General features: G+C 38.4%; 1 protein-coding gene and 1 non-coding gene across 9 annotated transcripts in view; one reads left to right on the top strand and one right to left on the bottom strand.

Moving 5' to 3' along the window:
- FBXO16 (F-box protein 16) overlaps positions 1-22,587 on the bottom strand; it is a 189,067-nt gene that overhangs the window by 117,358 nt on the left and 49,122 nt on the right. For all 8 annotated transcript variants that reach the window (XR_007514868.1, XM_049865710.1, XM_049865715.1 and 5 more), the window contains 2 exons: positions 20,815-21,021; positions 16,497-16,661 (listed from right to left, as the gene is read on the bottom strand). Coding sequence is in view for 7 of the 8 variants with exons in the window: in XM_049865710.1 (XP_049721667.1) it covers positions 16,497-16,661; positions 20,815-21,021 (372 nt within the window). In the remaining variant the exon portion in view is untranslated. The remainder of the gene's footprint in view (positions 1-16,496; positions 16,662-20,814; positions 21,022-22,587) is intronic.
- LOC126066158 (U6 spliceosomal RNA) lies at positions 12,508-12,614 on the top strand. Its single transcript, XR_007515014.1, has one exon. It is a non-coding gene; the product is annotated as a U6 spliceosomal RNA (small nuclear RNA).

Genomic DNA, 22,587 nt, shown 5'->3' with positions numbered 1-22,587 from the left:
TGTAATCTTTATGGAAGCAGACTGCCACATCTTTGTTTCTCTGGCAGAGTGGCTGCTAGGTTTGAACTGCTGAGCTTCTGGTTAACAGGTGAGCACTTAACCACTGTACCACCAGGGCTCCTTTTAGCACGTAATAGTGCTTAATAAATATTTACTCATTTAATGAATGATTTTTGCCTAGTAGTATATTTAGCTATTTTAAATGTATATAATTGATAACTCACTGTTGGTTACTAGTATTAAAATACTTCTTGCAGTTCTCATTTAGAATGGACATTCATTTTTCTGAGCTTAATATTTAATTAAATGTTTGTTTTGGCTGGAGGCAGTCTAGTTTAATACTGTTGGAAATAAATAATACATGATAATAATAATAAAACTTCAGGTGTAAAACTTCAGACATAAACGCTAGTAATTACTTATTCCACCAAAACCCATAGTCATCATTATTTCTGAAATGTACAAAATGCTTGACACTTTAACAAAATAGGCAATAACCAAATCAGTGATGACTTTACTGTAGTAAGTAAACAAAATTTTTGTTAACTCCAGGAGACATCTTTTTTTTTTTGGTATCATGAATTGGTGCTGAATTTTATTAAATGGTTTTGCTGTTGCATATAGTGAAACAATCATAAAACTTTACTATTTTATTCTTTAAAATTTAATTTTTTAAATTCTATTTTGTTGTTGTTGAGAATATACATGGCAACACATACACCAATTCAATAGTTTCTACATGTGCAATTCAGTGACATTTATTATATTCTTCGATTTGTGCAACCATTCTCACCTTCGTTTTCTGAGTTGTTCCTCCTCCATTAACAAACTCAGTGCCCCCTGAGGTTCCTATCTAATTTTTCGGGTTGCTGTTGTAACTCTGATCCCACTTAAGGCAGATCTTTTTTACTAGTTATACTATGGTTTCATTTTAAGAAGACTTCAGGTGATATTTTTGGTTTAAATTTTAAAGATTATCTCAGGACAATAGTTACAGGGGTCCATTCAGTCCCCCTGGCTCCAGAAAGTCTGGGGTCCATGAGCATTTGAAATTCTGTTCTGCATTTTCCTCTTTTTGATCAGGATTCTGCTACGGGATCTTTGATCAAATGTTCAGTAATTGTAGCTGGGCACCAGTTTTTCTGGTCTCATGGCAAAGGAGGCAGTTGGTCACGGGGGGCAATTAGCCACACATTTCTGGCTTTCCTACTTCCTCTGTTACTCCAGGTGAATGGAGACCAATTGTCGTGCCTTGGATGGCCACTGGCAAGTTTTTAAATCCTAGGCACTATGAAACGAACCGGGAGGTAGAACAGAAGCACTAAATACGTTATCAGGCCAATTAACTGGGATGTTCCATGAAACTATGACCCTGAACCTCCAAACCAAGGAACCAAATCCCATAAGCAGCTAAGGAGCTACTCTTTATTTTTTGTAAATATATCAATCACACTTGATTTTTAAATGTTGTATCAACCATACCTTCTTGGGATAAATCCCACTTGGTCATCATGTACCGTTCTTTTTATATATTACTAGGTTTAATTTGCTAATACTTTTAAAGAATTTTTTTGTTTATGTTCATGAAGAATATTGGTCTGTAGATTTTTGTTAGTATCTTTTTTTTATTCTTGTAAAGTTTTTATCCGGTTTTGGTATAAGGGTGATAAATTGGGAAGTATTCTCTTTTCCTCTGTTTTCTTAAAAAATTTATGTGGAATTGGCATTATTTCTTCTTTAAATGTGTGATAGAATACACCAACAAAGCTAGGTCTGAAGTTTGTGGGGCGTTTTAAAATCATGAATTCAATTTTTTAATTGACATTGAGTCAGTTTTGGTAATTTGTGTTTTTCCAAGAATTTTGTCCATTTCATGTAGGTTCTTGAATTTGACACAGAGCTGTTCATAATATTCTCTCATTGTCATTTTAGTATCTGTAGAACTTTAATGATGTCCCTGATAATGTCCTTTCATTTCCTTGATCAGTCTAGCTAGAAGCATGAACTTTATTTATATTTTCAAAGAATCAACTTTGGTTTCATTGATTTTCTTTGTTGTGTTTCTGTTTTCAATTTAATTGGTTTTAGCTCTTTCTTATTTCTTCTACTCACTTTGGGTTTAATTTACTCTTCTTCTCTTAGTTGGAAGTCCTTTTGAAATTATGTTTTCTGGAGTAGGTAGTATACGCTCAAGACAGTAATAAAAATCATTCTAGTACAATAATCGCATTTTAAAGTTGGGGAAACAACTAACTGTTTGCACATGCTTTTAACATAATTTTAAAAGCTCTGTTGGAGCACATACCAGGTACAAAACACTGGGGAAAAGGGGTGGTGATGGTGCTTGAGAGAAGGTAAATAATGCTCTACTACTGTGGCTGCCTATGTTCATTGCCATTGGAGTAACCACATGGGGAATGACACAAATCACACAAATAAATATAGTGATGGCAGGTGATTTTATTAATCTTACTCAGATTACATATTAACCTTAGTCTTTCTTACTTAAGTCTATTTTTTAACAGATAAATTTAAAATCAATATAACAAAAGAGTCCCTATAAAATTTTTTTAGGCCTATTTAGAATTCTTTATATACATATACGTATTTTTTTTTTCTTTATTGTGCTTTAGATGAAGGTTTGCAGAGCAAATTAGCTTCTCATTAAACAATTAATACACATATTGTTTTGTGACATTGGTTGCCAACCCCATAACATGCCACATTCTCCCTTCTCGACCTTGGGTTACCCATTACCAACTTCCCTGTCTCCTCTTGCCTTCTTGTCCTTGCCCCTGGGCTGGCATGCTCATTTAGTCTTATTTTGCTTTATGGGCTTGTCTAATCTTTGGCTGAAGGGTGAACCTCAGGAGGGACTTCAGCACTGAGTTAAAAGGGTGTCCAGGGGCTGTACACTCGGGGTTTCTCCAGTCTCTGTCAGACCGGTAATTCTGGTCTTTGTGTTTGTGTGTGTTTGAATTTTGTTTTACATTTTTCTCCAGCTCTGCCAGGTACTGTCTATTGTGATCCATGTCAGAGCACTCGGTAGTGGTAGCTGGGCACCATGTAGTTGTGCTAGACTCAGTCTAGTGGAGGCTATGGTAGTTTTGGTCCACTACTCCTTTAAACTTATCTTTCCTTGTGTTTTTGTTTTTGGTTTTTTTTTTTCCTTCTCCCTTGCTCTAGACGAGGTGGAAGCAGTGGAGTAACTTATTTGCCACTCACAAGCTTTTAAGACCTCAGATGCCACTCACCAAAGTAGGATGTAGAACATTTTCTTTATAAACGATGTTATGCTGATTAAGCTAGATGTCCCCTGAGACCATGGTCCCCAGCCCTCAGCCCAATAATTAGGTCCCTCAGAGTATCTGGATGTGTCTATGACACTTCCATGACCTTGGCTTGGTCAAGTTGTGGCGACTTCCCCAGAATGGTGTATTGTCTCACCCTTCACCAAAGTTACCACTTATCTATTATCTAGTTAGTGTTCTTCTCTCCCCACCCCTCTCCTCCCTCATAACCACCGAAGATTGTTTCTTTCTACGTGTAAACTTTTTCATCAGTTTTTATAATAGTGGTCTCATACAGTATTTGTCCTTTTGTGATTGAATTATTTCACTCAGCATAATGCTCTCCAGATTCATCCATGTTGTGAGATGTTTCAAAGATTCATCATTGCTCTTTATTGTTGTGTAGAATTCCACTGCATGTATGTACCAAAGTTTGTTTACCCATTCATCTATTGATGGGCACTTAGATTGTTTCCATCTTTTTGCTATTGTGAATAATGCTGCAGGGAACATGGGTGTGCATATGTCTATTCACGTTAGGGCTCCTATTTCTCTAGGATATATTCCTAGGAGTGGGATTGCTGGATCATATGGTATTTCTATTCCCAGTTTTTTAAGGAAGTGCCATATCATTTTCCAAAATAGTTGTATGATTTTACACTCCCACCAGCAGTGCATAACAGTTCCAATCTGCCTGAATCCCCTCCAATATTTGTCATTTTTTGTTTTTTTGAGTTGTGCCAATAATGTCAGAGTAAGATGGTATCTCATTGCAGTTTTGATTTGCACTAATTCCAACTCGATGGCACTGGGTTTGGTTTTTTTTTTTTTAATGGCTAGTGATCTCGAGCATTTCCTCATGTGTCTGTTAGTCATCTGAATGTCTTTTTGGTGAAGTGTCTGTTATATCCTTTTGCCCATTTTTGAATTGGATTATTTGTCTTTTTGTTGTGGAGGTGTTAGATTTTCCTATAGATTTGGGAGATTAGATCTTTGTCGTATTTGTCATAGCCATTTTTTTTTTCCCCAGTCTGTAGGTTCTGTTTTTACTCTTTTGGTAAAGTGTTTTGATGGGCATAAGTATTTAATTTTTAGGATACCCCAGTTATCTAGCTTATCTTCTGGTATTTGTGTATTGTTAGCTATGGTTTGTATCCTATTTATACCATGTATTGGGGTCTCTAGCATTGATTCTATTTTTTCTTCTATGATCTGGTACTGATACAATAGCCTGGTACTGGTACAACAACAGATATGTAGACCAATTGGACAGAATTGAGAATCCAGATATAAATTCATTCACGTATGAGCAGCTGATATTTGCAAAGGCCCAAAGTCTGTTAAATGGGGAAAAGACAGTCTCTTTAACAAATGGTGCTGGCATAACCAGATATCCAACTGCAAAAAAATGAAACAAGACCCATACCTCACACCATGTACAAAAACTAACTCAAAATGAATCAAAGACCTAAATCTAAAATCTAAAATGATAAAGATCATGGAAGAAAAAATACAGAGAATGCTAGCAGCCCTAACGCATGGAATAAACAGAATACAAACCATAACCAAAAATGCACAAACACCAGAAGAGAAACTAGATAACTGGGAGCTCCTAAAAATCAAACACTTATGCTCATCAAAGGACTTCACCAAAAGAGTAAAAAGGAACCTACATACTAGGAAAAAAAATTTGACTATGACATATCTGATAACAGTCTAATCTTTAAAATCTACAAGATACTGCAACACGTCATCAACAAAAAGACAAATAACCCAATTAAAGAATGGGCAAAGGATATGAACAGGCACTTCGCCAAAGAAAACATTCACGCAGCTAATAGATACATGAGGAAATGCTCATGACCATTAGCCATTTAAAAAAAAAAAATCATTGCACTGAATCGATTCTGACTCATGATGACCCATTAGCCATTAGAGAAATGCAAATCAAAACTACAATGAGACACCATCTCACCCCAACAAGGATGGCACTAATACAAAAAACCACAAAATAATAAATGTTGGAGAGGTTCTGGAGAGAGTGGAACACTTATGCACTGCTGGTGGGGATGTAAAATGGTACAACCACTTCAGAAATTGATTTGGTGCTTCCTTAAGAAGCTAGAAAAAGAAGTATCATATGATCCAGTAATTCCACTCCTTGGAATACATCTTAGAGAAATAAAAGACGTCACATGAATAGACATATGCACACCCATACTCCTGCAGCACTGTTCATACAGCAAAAAAGATGGAAACAACCTAGATGTCCACCAATGGACGAATGGATCAACAAATTTTGGTATATTCACACAATGTAATACCATGCAACGATAAAGAAAAACAATGAATCCGAGAAACATCTCATAAGATGGATGAATCTGGAAGGCATTACGTTAAGTGAAATTAGTCACAAAATGACAAGTATTGCACGAGACCACTGTTATAAGCACTCAAGAAAAGGTTTAAACACAGAAGAAAACATTCTTTGATGGTTATGAGGGTGGGGAGGGAGGGAGAGGGGAATTCACTAATTAGATAGTAGACAAGAATTATCTTAGGTGAAGGGAAAGACAAAACACAATACAGGGGGAGTCAGCACAAATGGACTAAACTAAAAGCTAAGAAGTTTCCTGAATACGACCAAATACTCTGAGGGACAGAGTAGCAGCGGCGTGGGTCTGGGGACCATGGTTTTAGGGAACATCTAGGTCAACTGGCATAACAAAATTTATTAAGAAAATGTTCTGCATCCCGTTTTGGTGAGTGGCATCTGGGGTTTTAAAAGCTAGGGAGCAGCCATCTAAAATGCATCAGATGGTCCCAAACCACCTGGAGCAAAGGAGAATGAAGAACACCAAAGACACAAGGAAAATACTAGCCCAAGAGACAAAAGGGCCACATAAAAAAGAGACTCCATCAGCCTGAGACCAGAAGAACTGGATGGTGCCCGACTACCAGCAATGACCACCCTGACAGGAAACACAACAGAGTCTCTGACAGAGCAGGACAAAAATGTGGAGCAGACCTCAAATTCTAGTAAAAAGAGCAGACTTAATGGTCTTCCTGAGACTGGAGGAACCCCCAAAGACATGGCCCCCAGATGCTCTGTTAACCCAGAGCTAAAACTATTCCCAAAGCCCACTTTCCAAAGATTAGACTGGACTATAATACTTGTGAAGAGTGTCCTTCTTAGTTCCAGCAGATACAGACCAAATGGGCGGCTCCCGTTCGGAGGCAGGATGAGAAAACAGGAAGGGACAGGAGTTGGTTGGAGGGACACAGGAAGCCAGGGGTGGAAAGGGGGAGTGTGCTGCCACATTATAGAGATTGCAACTGGTGACACATAACAATATGTGTATGAATTTTTATATGAGAAATTAACTTGAGCTGTAAGCTTTCACCTAAAGCACACACAAAATAATAATAATAATAATGATTTATTTATCCAGGGCCTCTTTCCTTTCTATATAAAGCTAATGATTAGCTTTTTTCATCTTGTTAAAGAATGCTGCTGGTATTTCGATTGGGATTGCATTGTATCTGTAGATTGCTTTGGGTAGAACTGACGTTTTCACAATGTTGAGTCTACCTATCCATGAACATGGTATGCCTTTCCATTTATGTAGATCTTTGGTTTCTTTCAGTGGTGTTTTGTAGTTTTCTTTGTATAGGTCTTTTGTGTCCCTGGTTAGCTTTATTCTTAAGTTTTTTTTTTTTTTTTTAGGTGCTCTTATAAATGGTATTGCTTTCCTGGTTTCCTTTTTGTAGTTCTGTTTATTGCTGTATAAGAATCCAACTGATTTTTGTATGTTTATCTTGTGTCCTGCTATTCTGCTGAATCTTTCTGTTAGTTCCAGTAGTTTTCTTGTGGAGTCTTTTGAGTTTTCTGTAGTATCATATCATCTGCAAATATGGCTAGTTTTACTCTTCCTTACCAATTTGGATGCCCTTTATTTCTTTTTCTTGCCTTATTGCTGTAGCTAGGATTTCCAGCATAATGTTAAAGAGGAGTGGTGATAAAAGGCATCCTTGTCTCGTTCCTGTTCTCAGGGGGAATGTTTTTAGCCTCTCTCCATTAAGGAATGATAGTAGTTGTTGGTTTTGTACATAGATGCCCTTTACTATGTTGAGGAATTTCCCTTCTATAACGATTTTATTGAGAGTTTCTATCAGGAATAGGTGTTAGACTTTATCAAATGCCTTTTCTGCATCAAATGAGATGACCATGTGATTCTTTTGTTTTATTTATGTGGTGGATTATGTTATTGATTTTCTAATGTTGAACCATCCTTACATACATGGTATGAATTCCACCTGGCTGTGGTGTTTTTTTTTTTTTTTGTATGATGCTGAATTCTATTGGCTAGAATTTTGTTGAGAGTTTTTGTGTCTACATTCATGAGAGATATTGGTCTGTTATTTTCTGCTTTTCTGGTGTCTTTGCCTGGTTTTGGTATTAGGGATAAGCTGGCTTCTTAGAATGAATTCAGAAGTAATCCTTCCTTTTCTATGTTCCAAAATAGTTTGAGTAGTACTGGTGCAAGCTCCTCTCTGAATGTGTGGTAGAATTCTACAGTGAAGCCAACTGTGCCAGGGCTTTTTTTGTTGGGAGTTTTTTTTTTTTTTAATTATTACCTTTTCAGTCTCTTCTCTTGTTATGGGTCTGTTCAGATTTTCGACCTCAGTTTGTTAGTTTAGGTAGCTAGTGTGTTTCTAGAAATTTTTCCATTCCCTCTAGGTGTTCAAATTTGTTGGAGTATAGTTTTTTCATAGTACTGTTATGATCTTTTTTATTTCAGTTGGGTCTGTAGTAATGTCCCCCATTTCATTTCTTATTGGGTTATTTGCATCCTCTATTGTTTTTCCTTTGTCAATTTGGCCAATGGTTTGCTGAATTTGTTGATCCTTTCAAAGAACCAACTTTTGTTTTTGTTAATTATTCCTATCATTTTCTTATTCTCTATTTCATTTATTTCTGCTCTGATTTTTATTATTTCCTTTCTTCCGGTGGCTGTGGGCTTCTTTTGCTGTTCTCTTTCTATTTGTTTGAGTTGTATAGCTAATATTTTGATTTTGTCCCTTTCTTCCTTTTTGATGTGTGGATCTATTGCTATAAATTGACCTCTGAGCACTGCCTCTGCTGTGTCCCAGAGGTTTTGGTATGATGTGTTTTCACTCTTTGAATTTTTTCATTCAATCTTTGATTTCTTCTATTACCCAGTGGTTTTATAAGCAAGTGTTATTCAGTTTCCTGTATTTGATTTTTTTCCTTGCTCTTCCTGTTGTTAATTTCTACTTTTATGGTGTCGTGTTCAGAGAACATGCTTTGTATTACTTCAATATTTTGGGTTTTTTGAGGGTTGCTTAGTGGCCTAATAAGTGGCCTATTCTGGAGAACATTCTATGTGCATTGGAAAAGAATATGTACTTTGCTGCTGTTGGGTAGAGTGTTCTATATATGTCTGTGAGGTCAGCTTGGTTGATTGTGGCCTTTAGGTCTTCTGTATCTTTGCTGAGTTTCTTTCTAGATATTCTGTTCTTTACTGAGGGTGGTGAGTTGAAGTTTCCTACTAGTATCGTGGAGCTGTCAATTTCTCTTTTCAGGGATATTAGAGTTTTTGTTTTGTTTTGTTTTGTATTTTGGAGCCCTGTCATTGGGTGCATAGATATTTATTATGGTTATGTCCTCATGGTGGGTTGTCCCTTAATCTTTATATAATATCCTTTGTCTTTTATGGTGAATTTTGTTCTAAAGTCTATTTTACCTGAGATTAGTATTGCCACCTCTGCTCTTTTTTGGTTGTTGTTTGCTTGATATATATATTTTTCCAACCTTTGATTTTTAATATATTTATGTCTTTGTTCTGTAAGATGTGTCTCTTGTAGACAGCATATTGATGGATACTATTTTTTATCCATTCTATCACTCTCTCTTTTTTTTTTTTTATCACTCTCTCTTTATGGGTGCATTTAAGCCATTTACAATCAGTGTGATTAGTGATAGGCGTGAATTTATTGCTGCCATTTTATAGTGCCTTTTTTGGTGGTGCTAATGTTTTCTGTATTACCCTCTTTGTTGAATTCCTTTTGTTTGTGGATTTTTTTGCCATTTCTTTCCTTTTTGTAGATTTTGTTTTTACTGAGACTTTATACCTTTCTTCTTTATTTTGATGAGTAAGTTTGTTAACTTTCTTTGTGGTTACCTTGAAATTTACCCCTAACTTCCTAAATTTAAACCAGTTTTTTATTGCTTGATATTGCCTTGACTTCCTCTCCATTTGAAAGTTCTATAACTACACTGTTTATTCCCTCTTTTATTGCTCTGATGTTGTTGTCATTTACAGATTGACCTCTCTGGTTCCCTGTTGTAAATCTTTTAGTTTTGTTTTATCCTTGAGAGTTCATTACCTAGGTCGGTATCTGGCTGATGCTGTCCTGTGTCCTAGATTCACGTTGTTGTCTGATGTTTTTGGTTTTCTAACCAAAGGGCTCCTTTTAATAATTCTTGTAATTTTGGTTTGGTTTTTACATATTCCCTTAATTTCTGTTTATTTGGAAATGTCCAAATTTTGCCATTATATTTGGGCAAGAGTTTTGCAGGATATATTATTCTTGGCTGGCAATTTTTTTTTTTCGAGGTTTTATATATGTTATCCCATTGCCTTCTTGCCTGCATGTTTCCTGCAGAGTAATCAGAGCTTAGCCTTATTGTTTCCCCTTTGTATGTGACTTTTCATTTTTCTTGAGTTGCTCTCAGGATTCTTTGTCTTTGGTTTAGTAAGTATGATTATGATATGTCTTGGTGATTTTCTTTTAGTGTCTATCCTGTGTGAGGTTTGTTGAGCTTTTTGGATGACTAGCTTTCCATCTTTCATGATATTAGGGAAGTTTTCTGTCAGTAAATCTTCAATGATCTTCTCTGTGTTTTCCATTTTCTCCTCCTGTTCTGGAACTCCTGCCACGCATGAATTTTTGCTTTTGATTGTATCCCACATTATTCTCAGGGTTTCTTAATTTTTCTTCATTCTTTTTTTTCTTTGATTTTTCCTCAAAGTGATATTCAAGGATTTGTCTTCCATCCACTGATCCTGTCTTCTGTTGTTTCAAAATTGCTCTAAAACCTTCTATTGCATGGTCCATTTCTGAAACCTAGTTATTTATCTTTTGGACTTCTAGCTGCTGCTTTTGTATGATTTTAGCTGTTTTTTTATTTTGACATTTTGTTCCTGTATTATTTTCCCGAATTATTCCATTGCTTTACCAGTGTTTTACCTGATTTTGTCTGTATTTTCCATGATTTTTTTCCCTTCATTTCTTGGGGAGCCTGAATATTAGAGTTTTGAATTTCCTGTCAGGTAGTTCCAGTGCCTTTCTGTCTACCATAAGGTCATCCGGTATTTTATTTTCATCACTTTCTGGAACCATCCTGTCCTGTTTTTCAATATGTTTTGATACTGTCTGTTGTCTTTGGGACATTCATGAATTATTTTCTTCATTTATTGATTGTAGGTTTATTTGTTTTGTCCTGCTTTTTTGTTTATGTCTGCACAGGTGGGCTTTGTTGCTTGCTCTTCTGTGGGCACGATGCTTCTTACCACCTTGTCCAGGTGGGCAGAGTTGGTCACTTAGCTTTGTTGCAGCAGGACAGGTCCAGCGGTGGGGAGAGGGTGGGAGATGGGTCGTCTGTGGCATGTACAGGGGCTGACGAGGTGGGCCAGGGCCACACAGGTCAGGATCCAGTGGTCTATACTGGTGCTGCTCAGGAGCACAGCACTTGGTGTGCATTGCCAATAGGCAGGAGGAAAGGGAGAGGATGTAATGTGTGGAGCTAAGTGGGTGAGAGTAAAAAGAGAATCAGGAGAAACAGAAACAAAAAAAGCAAACAATAAAAAAGCATATAAAATGGTGGTGCAGTAGGATTTGGCAGGTGGGGGCAGGGCAGGTTCAGTGAGGCCATGTGCCAGTGGGTCTCTAGCCGAGTGGTGGAGTTTAGCCTATTGAGAAGGGGTGTGGATGGCCATGTGCCAGAGGCTCTCTAGCCAAGTAATATAGCACAGTCCATGGGGCAGGTGGTGGCATATGGGGCTAGGTGGGTGGGAGAAAGGAAAGGAAGGAAGGGAGAGAGAGAGAGAGAGGAAACAACAAAAAGAAAATGAAGAAAACAAAAAATCACAACAGCAAAAACTAACAAAAAAGAAAACAAAACAAAAATGGGAGCCTGCCAGAAGGGGTGGTGCAGTCCCGGGGAGACCACGTGCCAATGGCTCTCTAACTGAGCAGTGTGGCACTGTCTGTTAAGAAGAGGAGGGGATGGCAGACTGGGCTAGCTGGGCAGGAGACAGGAAAAGAAGGAAGGGAGGGAGAGAAGAAATAAACAAACGAAAAATAACAAAATAAAAACGGTGTGAAGGAGGCTGTTGGTGGGGTGGGGCGAACCCAGGGAGGCTGTGTGCTAGTGGCCTTCTAGCTCAGTGGTGTGGCACAGCCCATTAAGAAGGGCAGGGACAGCACACGGGGCTAGCTGGGCAGGAGTTAGGAAAGAAAGGAAGGGAGAGAAAGAGAAGAAACTGAAAAAAAATGGCATTAAAGGAGTCTGTTGGTGGGTGGCACAGACCTGGAAAGGCTGTGTGCCAGTGGCTCTCTAGCTGAGTGGTGTGGCATAGCCTGTCAAGAAGGGGCAGGGATGGCAGACTAGGCTAGCTGAGGGGGACAAAGGAAAGAAAAGAAAGGAGAGAGAGAAGAAACAGAAAAATAAAAAGTGGCACTGAGGGAGCCTACTGGTGGGGTGGTGGATACCGGGAGCTCGTGTGCCAGTGGCTCTCTAACCAAGTGCTGTGGCACAGTCAAGAAGGTGTGGGGATGGCACATGGGGCTACATGGGCGGGAGACAGGAACAGAAGGAAGGGAGAGAGAGAGAACAAAAATAACAAATAAAAATAGTACTGAGGAAGCTTGCTGGTGGGGTGGGGTGGACCTGGGGAGGCCATGTGCTGGTGGCTTTCTAGCCAAGTGGTGTGATATAGCCCATTAAGAAAGGCAGGGAAGCACACGGGGCTAGTTGGGCGAAAGAAAGGAAGGGACAGAGAGAGAAGAAACTGAAAAAAAAAATATGGCCCTGAGGAAGCCTGCCAGTGGGGTGGCACAGACCTGGGGAAGCTGTGTGCCTGTGGCTCTCTAGCTGAGTGGTATGGCATAGCCATTAAGAAGGGGTGGGGTGCTTGCTTCAGCAGCACATATACTAAAATTAGAATGATACAGAGAAGACTAGCATGGCCCCTGTGCAAGGATGACAAGCAAATTCGTGAAGCATTCCATATTTTTAGCCTTGCATCCTCTTCCAGGTGGCCACAAAGCGAGCACAGGCCTGGTGCTACAGCAAAAATAATATTCCCTACTTCGAGACCAGTGCCAAGGAGGCCATCAATGTGCAGCAGGTGTTCCAGACGATTGCACGGAATGCACTTAAACAAGAAACAGAGGTGGAGCTGTACAACGAATTCCCCAAACCCATCAAACTGGACAAGAACCACCGGGCCAAGGCCTCGGCGGAAAGCTGCAGTTGCTGAAGGGGCAGTGAGAGTAGAGCACAGAGTCCTTCACAAACCAAGAACACACTTAGGCCTTCAAACACGGCCCCCCCTTGCCTCTTCCAAACAAAACATAAATTGATCTCTCATTTCCAGCTGCCGAAAGAACCCCTATCAAACACACTCACCTTCATACACAACACACACACAGATCTAACACAAGCAGACAAACTCAAGCCCACACCTATGACAGCTCCATGAGGTCTGCCCACCCATCACATGAGCCCTCATCTGTGGCAGCAGGACAGGCCAGCTGTAGGCATTGTTTTGGCGTGTAGTCGGCATTGGAAGCTTTTTTGTTTTGTCCACTGTGGGAGAGAGAACTATTTGCAGTTAATCTGTATCTAATTAGTTAAACTCGATTTTTTTTAGCGGTCTTGTGGTCTTTTTACCCCACTTCACCCTCCCTCCTTGTGAAGGCTACACCTTGGGAAGGCTGGTGGCCACGTTTCATTACAGGCTCACACCCAGTCTGATTAGGCTGAGTTTTGTATGTATCTGTTCATGCTTGTTACTTTTAACTAATCAGATCTTTTTACAGTATCCATTTATTATGTAATGCTTCTTAGAAAAGAATCTTATAGTACATGTTAATATATGCAACCAATTAAAATGTATAAATCAGTGTAAGAAATTCTTGGATTATGTGTTTAAGTCCTGTAATGCAGGTGTGCAAGATGGAGGGTTGAATCCTGTCTGGATCACAGAGGGTTAGCAACTCAGAATTCTAAAATCCAGCTAGAGGCAGTATTCTGTACAGTAGACACGAGTATGTATGCCTTTTATCAAAGACTTAAGAGCCAAAAAGCTTTTCACCTCTCTAGGGGGAAACTGTCTAGTTCCCTCTGTGTCTAAATTTTCCAAAAGGTTGATTCACATAATACAGTGGTGTGTGCAATGGATAAAATGGCTGTTGTTTCAAATATTAAAATTCTCATTTTCCCTTTTTTTTTTCCTGCTCCACACTTGAAAAATCTCCTGTTAGATCAGCATCCTACTATAAGAGGAAAAGTAAAGTCCTAACAGATCTGTCCTAGCGATTTTACCTTTGTTCTAGAAGGCGCTCCTTTTGGGATTGTGGTATCCATAGGTTAGCAAACTGTTTTCTCCTTTTCCCCACCTGACTCTCTAATATCGCCCATCATTAATTAACCTGTTTCTTTGCTATGGAACCCCGGCAGTTCTGCTCCCTCCCTAGGATCTGTCCCTGCATTGTAGCTTGCTTAACGGAGCACTTCTCCTTTTTTCCAAAGGTCTACATTCTAGGGTGTGGGCCATGTTCTTCTGCAAAGAGATGAACATGATGCTAATAAAATTTAACAAGAACAAAGAAAAAAAAAAGAAGGGGTGGGGATGGCACATGGTGCGAGCTGGGTAGAAAAAGGAAAAGAAGGTAGGGAGAAAGAGAGAGAGAGAGAACAGAAACTGAAAAAGAAAAAACAAAAAAGGCACTGAGGAAGCCTGCCTGTGGGGTGGCGTGAACTGGGGAGGTTGTGTGCTGGTGGCTCTCTAGCTGAGCTGTGTGGCACAGCCAATCAAGAGAGGGTGGGGATGGCGCACAGGGCTAGCAGGGCAGGAGAAAGGAAAGGAGAGAAGAAACAAACAAAAAAATCCATAAAAACAATAACAACAAAAACCGCCAATGGTGCTGAAGAAGCAGGCTGGTGGGGATGAGGCGGACCCAGGAGGCAGTAAGCTGGTGTCTGTGTAGCCAAGTGACCGTGGACTGTTGGAAAGTGGTGGAGGCTGCTTAGAGGAAAGAAAGCTGAAGGGTTGGAAAGTGTGTATCCTTGGTTACTGGGTGATCTGTCTCCTGTTGGGAGCTCCATGAAGTTGCCTTCCTGAACTTGCTGTCCACTGCTTTTGGTGACTGAGGTCCAAGATGGCGAATTTGTGCCATGTTAGCTAGTAGAGGACCTCCACTCCATAGCTCTCCTCGTTCTCTGTTCTTTGTCAGTTTCTTATTCCATTCGGTGCTTGATCGAGTTCTTTATGCCTTCATTTGATACTTAGGGTTCCGTGATTGATGTTTGTATCTGTTTTACTTAGTTTTTCAGGTATTTGCCGTAAAGGGATGGCATGGTACTTTTGTCTATAGCGCCAGAATTTTAATGCTAAACAAACAGGTGAAAATTTCCAAGCATCAGAGCTATTAGTTATTTTAAATGTATTTATGCATAAATATTTTACAGGAAAAATTGTTGCTTAAAATAATGTATTAAGGTCAATTTTCCATATATTACTTAAAACCTCTTTTACTCTTAAAACTTGGTTAATCACTTTACTCTCCTTTGTCCCACAACAGCCTGAGCTTCAGCTATTGAATGCTACTCCCTGCCCCCAATTGAGACAGAGATGCAAAAAACATTTACAAGAAGTCAGAGCTACAGTAATTTTTCAAATAACTTTTCTATCATTGCAGTTTACATTTTTCTTTTGTAAAAAAATTCTCATAAGAGCACGCCAATTACTGAAATCAGAAAGACTAGTTTATCACATGCTATTTTTTTTATTGTAACAATATTAATTATGCATAGTTTACTACCATATTAAATGTAGAAAAAGTCTACATTCAGAAAACATAATAAAATTTAAACCTAAATGAGCAAGTTAGGAGTTGACTATTCATGTCACACACACAAAAAAAAAAAACCCCAAAACCAAACCCAGTGCCGTTGAGTCAATTCTGACTCATAGCGACCCTATAGGACAGAGTAGAACTGCCCCATAGAGTTTCCAAGAAGCACCTGGCAGATTCAAACTGCCAACCCTTTGGCTGGCAGCCGTAGCACTACTACGCCACCAGGGTTTCCAAACAATTCTTCAACTTCAAAGGATTCACTGCAGAGTTTTTTCATAGAACATAATCCCCCTGTGGTTTTAAAAATCATTTAAAAAATTTACTTTACACCCAAATTACACATTTCAGGAACTCAACTATTGTATAAAATGATGTGAAACTCCGCATGTGTATACACCTCTGCATGTTGTAGAGAAAAGGCTCACAAAAATTTTGTATAAGTTACCTAATTAACAGTGACTATAAATGAATGAATGTAAACATTGGTTATAATGCATAGAAAGCCACTAGAAAAATTATTCTTGTATTTTTTACTTTTCTGATTATCATTTGAATGCTTTATATTGCTTAGTTTTTAGCTTTAAAAGAACTTTAATATGTACATTATGACCTTGTGCAAGTACTAATTTATTAGGTAAACTTTTCCTTAAATCTGGTGCAAAATAAGCTTCAGCTCATCTGGTGGAAGTATGAAAAATTTGTATCAGTAAAGTGAAATCTGATGACCCATAGATACTGCACACTATCCAGAGTCCTACCCAGTGTCAGACTGCCTGGTGTCTGAGCCAGAGTTGCAGAAAGACAGAAAACCGGACAGGGGGAGATGCTCTACAGTTCTAACCTCCTGGGTGGAACTGTGGTTTGGGAGTGTCAGGAAAATGGCTCTCAGCTGACATGAATGTCTTTGAAAAGGCAATCAAGTTCTTAGAAAAACAGAATTTTGAAGTCATAGCATATTTCCTTTGAACTCTGTACCCAACTTCAAGTATCATAATTAATTCTTAGTAAGTTTGTTGTTTCTTGCCTCTCACATACCTTAGGCTTTGTAACATGAAGCTCTTTCACCATTTGAATATAGTGCTTCTTCCATATACCTTGCTCGAAGGGAGTGGGAGAGAAATTGATGCACCAGTTAAACCGTAAACATTTGAGCATCCAGAGTTGATCCAGTTCTGTTAAATTCTTCCAATGCCAGCTCACCTGGAAAAACAACAATTAAAAAACAAACAAACCTACTCTGTTTGCATGCCTACTTTCTCTAGATTTTCAGCTGTCACCTTGTATCTGAGATAACTTTTTTGTTCTTTTCCTCTAAATCACAGATTAAAGAGTTACCTCTTACTGAAAGCGCTTCCTATCCAGGCAGCATGATTTACTTTAAATACTAATTGAAACTTAGAATCAAAGTCGACTAATATTTATCGAGCAGCTCTTAGCCACCTAGGGAGGTAAGTATAATTAGTACCCTCATTTTGTAAAATGAGGAAACTGAGGCTCAGAATTTGGAACTTCCTGAAGGTTCCTGAAAGTCATATGAAAGTTATAGGAAGGTTATCTAAACTCAGTTCTGCACATTGTTTATTCTTTTCATAGTATACTTCCTTTTCCTCTGTTCTCATGATTTAACTAAATACAAACTTAGAGATGAAACACAATTACAACACTATACAGCACGTTATATCTAACCTTTAGGTTTTAATAGAGCATGAAATATTTGTTCTGTACATTCTATTTCCATCACGTGTTAATGCCACACATCCAGTGAACCATGGAGGTGGCCCTATTACAATGTGCAGCAGTATTTACAATAATTTATCCCAGGTTCTGAATAAGTCTTGCTGGAAACTAGTGGCAAATTAAGACGTAAAGATGATATTTGAGGTCCTCTCTTAGCTCTAAGAGTTATGAAAAAGACATCTCCTAACCTCCAAACACAAATTTGTAGAATTTCACCCTTGGAAAACTGACCTCTTTTCCAATATTAAATAATTGATATGTTTTGAGTGCACCCCCCCCAAAAAAAGCTGAACACTTTGTAATGGTCCTTGCTATCCACACATCCATGGCAAATTAATTCAGAATGTAATGGAGAGATGGGGTGGGGGGTTCTCATTTCTTACTCCTTTCCTTGTTTAGATCTTGTTTTGGCCTGGGAACTTAAGTAGTTTTTTTCCAGGGCTGATAAGGTTTTTGTGTGTTTCATTTTTGCTTCTTTTGTGCTTTTCTTTTGTTGTGTTTTTTAAGGTAGAGAGGAATGAGGAGAATTGGAAGGTAGATAAGAGCTTTCAAAACCATACAACATGCCCCTTCTTTAAACAGCTCAAAGCTTATTTTACTGCAATGACACTTACTTCACATCTAGCTGAAGAATAACTGCCTGGGTCTTCCTTACAGGCAGTTGTTGTTATTGATGTGAGTTGCTGTTGAGCTGATTCTGACTCATGGTGACCCCATGTGTGCAGAGTAGAATTGCTCCATAGGGTTTTCAAGGCTGTGATCTTTCAGAACCACATCACCAGGCCTTTCTCCCAAGGTGCCACTAGGTGGGTTCGAGCTGCCAATCTTGCAGCTAGCAGTCGAGGGCTAAACCATTTACACCACCCAGGGACAGTAGTGAGAATAAAACACAAAGCTGAGATTTTACAATATTGACATATGGTGCATGTAGATGATGGCATTAGCTTTTCAAATAAGTTTCCTTCTAATGATAATATTCTGTTGTGGAATTCTTGTAAAATTCTGAAATGTTTAAATAAAAACAGTGCCCAGAGTCCCATCTATCAGAGATGACCATTATAAACCATCTAGTGGGGTTCTTTTCCTTTCAGTCTTTTTTCTAAGCATATACAAAACAAAATTGGAAGATTATACATATAATTTTAAATAATTTCAAATTTTGTTTTCTTCATTTTACGTATCACAAGCATCTCTGATGTTATCAGTATTCTTCCAAAACATGTTTTCTAATGGTTGCATAATAATTCCTCATTTGGCTGTATGGTACTTTCTTGTTAGATTGCTATGTTCTCTACAATATGTGCATATTAATACAAAATTCAAAGATACAAAAGGTCAGACAGTAAAAAGTAAATCTCGCTTTCATCCCTGTCCTCAGTTCCACTTCACTGTTACCAGTTTTTCTGTGCCATTCCAGAAGCATTCTATGCACATATAAACAAATATATATACACATATATATACTTTTTTTTTTCTTCTCCAAAATTGTAGCACAGCTCTGTACCTTATTTTTTTTCACTGATAATATATCTTGGAGACAGTTGCGCTTTTTTTTTATTTAACCAGTCCCCTCACGGTGAACATTTAGGTTGTTTCCAACCTTTTGCTATTATGAACAATATTCGTCTACAGACATAATTTTTAGACATGTTAAAGTATACCTATCAGACAAATTCCAAAAAGTGGAACTACTGGGTCAAAGGAAGTTCTCATTAAAAAATTTTCATTGTTCTCTATGGTGGTCATGCCAAATTAACTACTAAAAATATATGAAAGTTCTTGTTTCCCCACATCCACATCAATATAGAATATTACCATTTTTTAAAAAAAATCTCAATTACTCTGATTCAGGAAAGATGGCATGTCATAGTGAGGCTGAGCATCTTACATGTTTTAGAGACATCTACATTTCTTTTTCTGTGAAGTTCTTATACATTTCCTTTGCTAAGTTTTCTGCTGGGTTGTTGGCCTTTTTTTTAAAAAATATAGATTGTCCCCACACCATTTACTGAATAATCCATTTTTCTTACTGTATTCATTTTTTAATTTTTTTCTAAATTTTATTGTGCTTTAGGTGAAAGTTTACAGTGTAAATTAGTTTCTCATTCAAAAATTCATACACCGCTTGTCCTGTGACATTGGTTGCAATCCCTGCATTATGTCAGCACTCTCCCCCTTTCCCTTTTCACCCTGGCTTTCCCATGTCCATTTGTTCATTTTTAATTAAAAAAACTAAAGTTAACATGTTACATGTTATGAGAATGCACAGTAGCAGGTAATTTCTGCTCTTACTAGAATGGTCTTACACTATGAAAAGATTCAACAAAATGACTACCAGTTTTATACCTAAATAAACCTCATTTTAATATGCCATGGGATTACTTATATGAAAATGATGGTCAGCTGCTTTATCAAGTCTTCTGTGACCATGCCTGTGCTCACTCTGATCTCTTTAGTCTCATATTCTTTTGTTCATATAATCTATAATCTCATTAGCATCTTATTATAAGCTTTTCTAGTTATAAATGGCCTACACTACACAATTTAGGAGACCTGGTGGTGCAACGATTAAGTGTTTGGCTGATAACCAACAAGTGGGTGATTCGAACTCACCAGAGGCTCCACGGGAATAAAGACCTGGCGATCTGCTCCAGAAAAGATTACAGCCTAGAAAACCCTATGGTGCAGTTCTAGTCTGTCCTATAGTGTTAGTATGAGTCAGGATCAACTTGATGGCAAACAACAACACAATCTAGGATTTATTGTAATTGCATGCTGTGCAATATAAGAATGTCCTGCTGAAACCTTTTACATGTTTACCTATTTCCCCAACTAGCTAATACTTTTGTATGGATACTGAGGTGTCTTAGGTCCCTGGGTAGTGCAAACGTTTTGCTCTCCACTTCTTACCAAAAGGTTGACAGTTTAAGCCATGGAAGAAAGGCCTTGTGATCTATTTCTGTAAAGACTGCAGCCGAGAAAACTATACAGAGCTCGGTTCTACTCTGTAACATACTGGGTCACCATGAGTCAGAATTGATTTGAAGGCAATGGGTGTTTGGTGCCTGATGGTGTCTTATACTTGCTTTCCCCCTTTGAGCACTCAATATAGAACTAGACAAAAAGGAGGTGGGTTAAAAAAACCATACAGTCTAAACATCATGCTGCTTGACCATCTCATCTTTCTTGGCTTGGTGTATGTGGTTTTTCCCTTAAGTTATTCAAGTGTTAGAGTTGTCTATGCTATCCTTTCCTGGGTGATGCAAAAGGTTAACATGCTCGGCTGCTAACCAAAAGGTTGGTTAGCACCTTGGAAGAAAGATCTTCTGAAAAGTCAGCCATTGATAACCCTATGGAGCACAGTTCTACTCTGACACACATAGAGTTGCCATGAGCTGGCATCAGCTCAACAGCAAATTATTTTTTTATGCTGTCCTTACAAAATGCCATATATTGCTTCTTTGCCTTTATCTGGAGCCCTGGTGGCAAATGGTCAGCAGTTCAAATCCACCAGTCACTCCTTGGAAAACCTATAGGCAGGTCTGCTCTGCCTATAGGGTCACGATGGGTCAGAATAGACTCAGGAGTGACTTTTTTTTTTTTTTTTTGTCTTTACCTGTGCACAACGACAAAGGCTTCGAGGGTCCAGGAAGGAAAAGATGTATAAAGATAACACCCTTGGAAGCTTGGTAGTAAAATCCAGGGCTTCTGTTGGAATTTTTTCTTGAAGCTGTCTACAGCAAAACTTTTGCTGTGACAGGGAGCAGCGTTCTAACAGGCCTGTCAGGATTCTTCTCCTTTGAGAGTCTGTCCATTTGTCAAACTGGGAAAAAACAACAACAACAACAAAAAGCCCAGGTTTAGTCTGACACTGGAAATTCATTATGAGGCAGAGATAAGAATGGCACAGAAAGTGACTAGTAATTTATTTCTAGAGAATTCCTTGTATCTCTTTCCCAAACTACTAGATTCCATGCTTTGCCACCTAGCTATCCTTTCTCACACTTGTGAGCATGTGCAAGGACTACGTGTGTACACATAAATGCATCTGACATCAGAACTGACAGTTACATAAGAATAGTAAGTTGGGACCTAACCTTACTTATAGGCTGAGAAAATGAATACTTATAAAATACAATTTCTAAAGAAGGCATCTCAGCAGCCCTCCTTCTTAAATAGTTTCTGTATTAGCTCATCAGTGCTTAAAATTCCAGAACCAGAAACAAATCCCTGCACTCACTATTGGAGAAAAGGTATAGAACGCAAACATCCCACAAAGGGAGTACAGTATTGAGTTAAATTTCCACTAATACATAAATGAGTAATATGTTTGGAGAAAAAGGTTGATAAGGGAGAAACAGTGCCAGAGAGAGGAGGTAAATGCCAAGTAATGTGGGATATACCAAACAAAAGCTTTGGCTACTTCACAATTTTCCCCAGAGATTATCCTAAACCCCAAGAACAATGACTAACCAAAGATGAGAACTTAAGGACTTGCCAAAACCAAAAGATAAGCTCTTAAGGGGACATTTACCAGCTGAATGAGTCACTTCACCAGAAGTCTAAACCTCTCTACCATTCACTAGCCCACTAGGTAAGAGAAAAATAGGGAGGTTTTCGCTACTTGTATTTTGCATTTCATATGTAGATATTTAGCACAGTTATTAGAACCAGAATTTCATAATAAGCTTTAGTTGTGATCATAAAATATAATACCTAAAAAGGTATACAAAGCAAAAAGAAAATTTTTATAAGCCTTATGACAAGTCGGCTGGGGCTCTGGTGGTGCAGTGGTTAAGCATCTGGCTGCTAACCGAAAGGTCAGCAGTTCGAATCCGCCAGCTGCTCCTTGGAAACCCTATGGGGCAGCCCTATTCTGTCCTACAGGGTCGCTATGAGTTGGAATCAACTCAACAGCAATGAATTTGGGGTTTTGGTTTGTTTGTTTTTATGATAAGTCAATTTTATTATAGTCATACAATGTATTTTTCTAACTAGTAGGAATATTTTTTAATTAAAATTATTCACTACTATAGATCTACTCTAAATTGGTCTCTAAATTCAGGTGGGATGTACTCAAGGTCATATTTTGGCTCTCATGGACTTGCTCTGATTTTCTTCAGTTTCAGCTTGAACTTGCACATGAGCAATTAATGGTCTGTTCCACAGTTGGCCCCTGGTGTTGTTCTGATGATATTGAGCTTTCCCATTGTCTCTTTCCACAGATGTAGTCAATTTGATTTCTGTGGGTTCCATCTGGTGAGGTTCATGTATAAAGTTGCTGTTTATGTTGGTGAAAGAAGGTATTTGCAATGAAGAAGTCGTTGGTCTTGCAAAATTCTATCATTCGATCTCCGGCATTGTTTCTATCACCAAGGCCATATTTTCC

Source organism: Elephas maximus, chromosome 22 (assembly GCF_024166365.1).
Source record: "Elephas maximus indicus isolate mEleMax1 chromosome 22, mEleMax1 primary haplotype, whole genome shotgun sequence".
Taxonomy (NCBI): Eukaryota; Metazoa; Chordata; class Mammalia; order Proboscidea; family Elephantidae; genus Elephas; species Elephas maximus.
The sequence above is the reverse complement of the archived record's forward strand: the minus strand, read 5'-3'. Positions and strand labels throughout refer to the sequence as shown.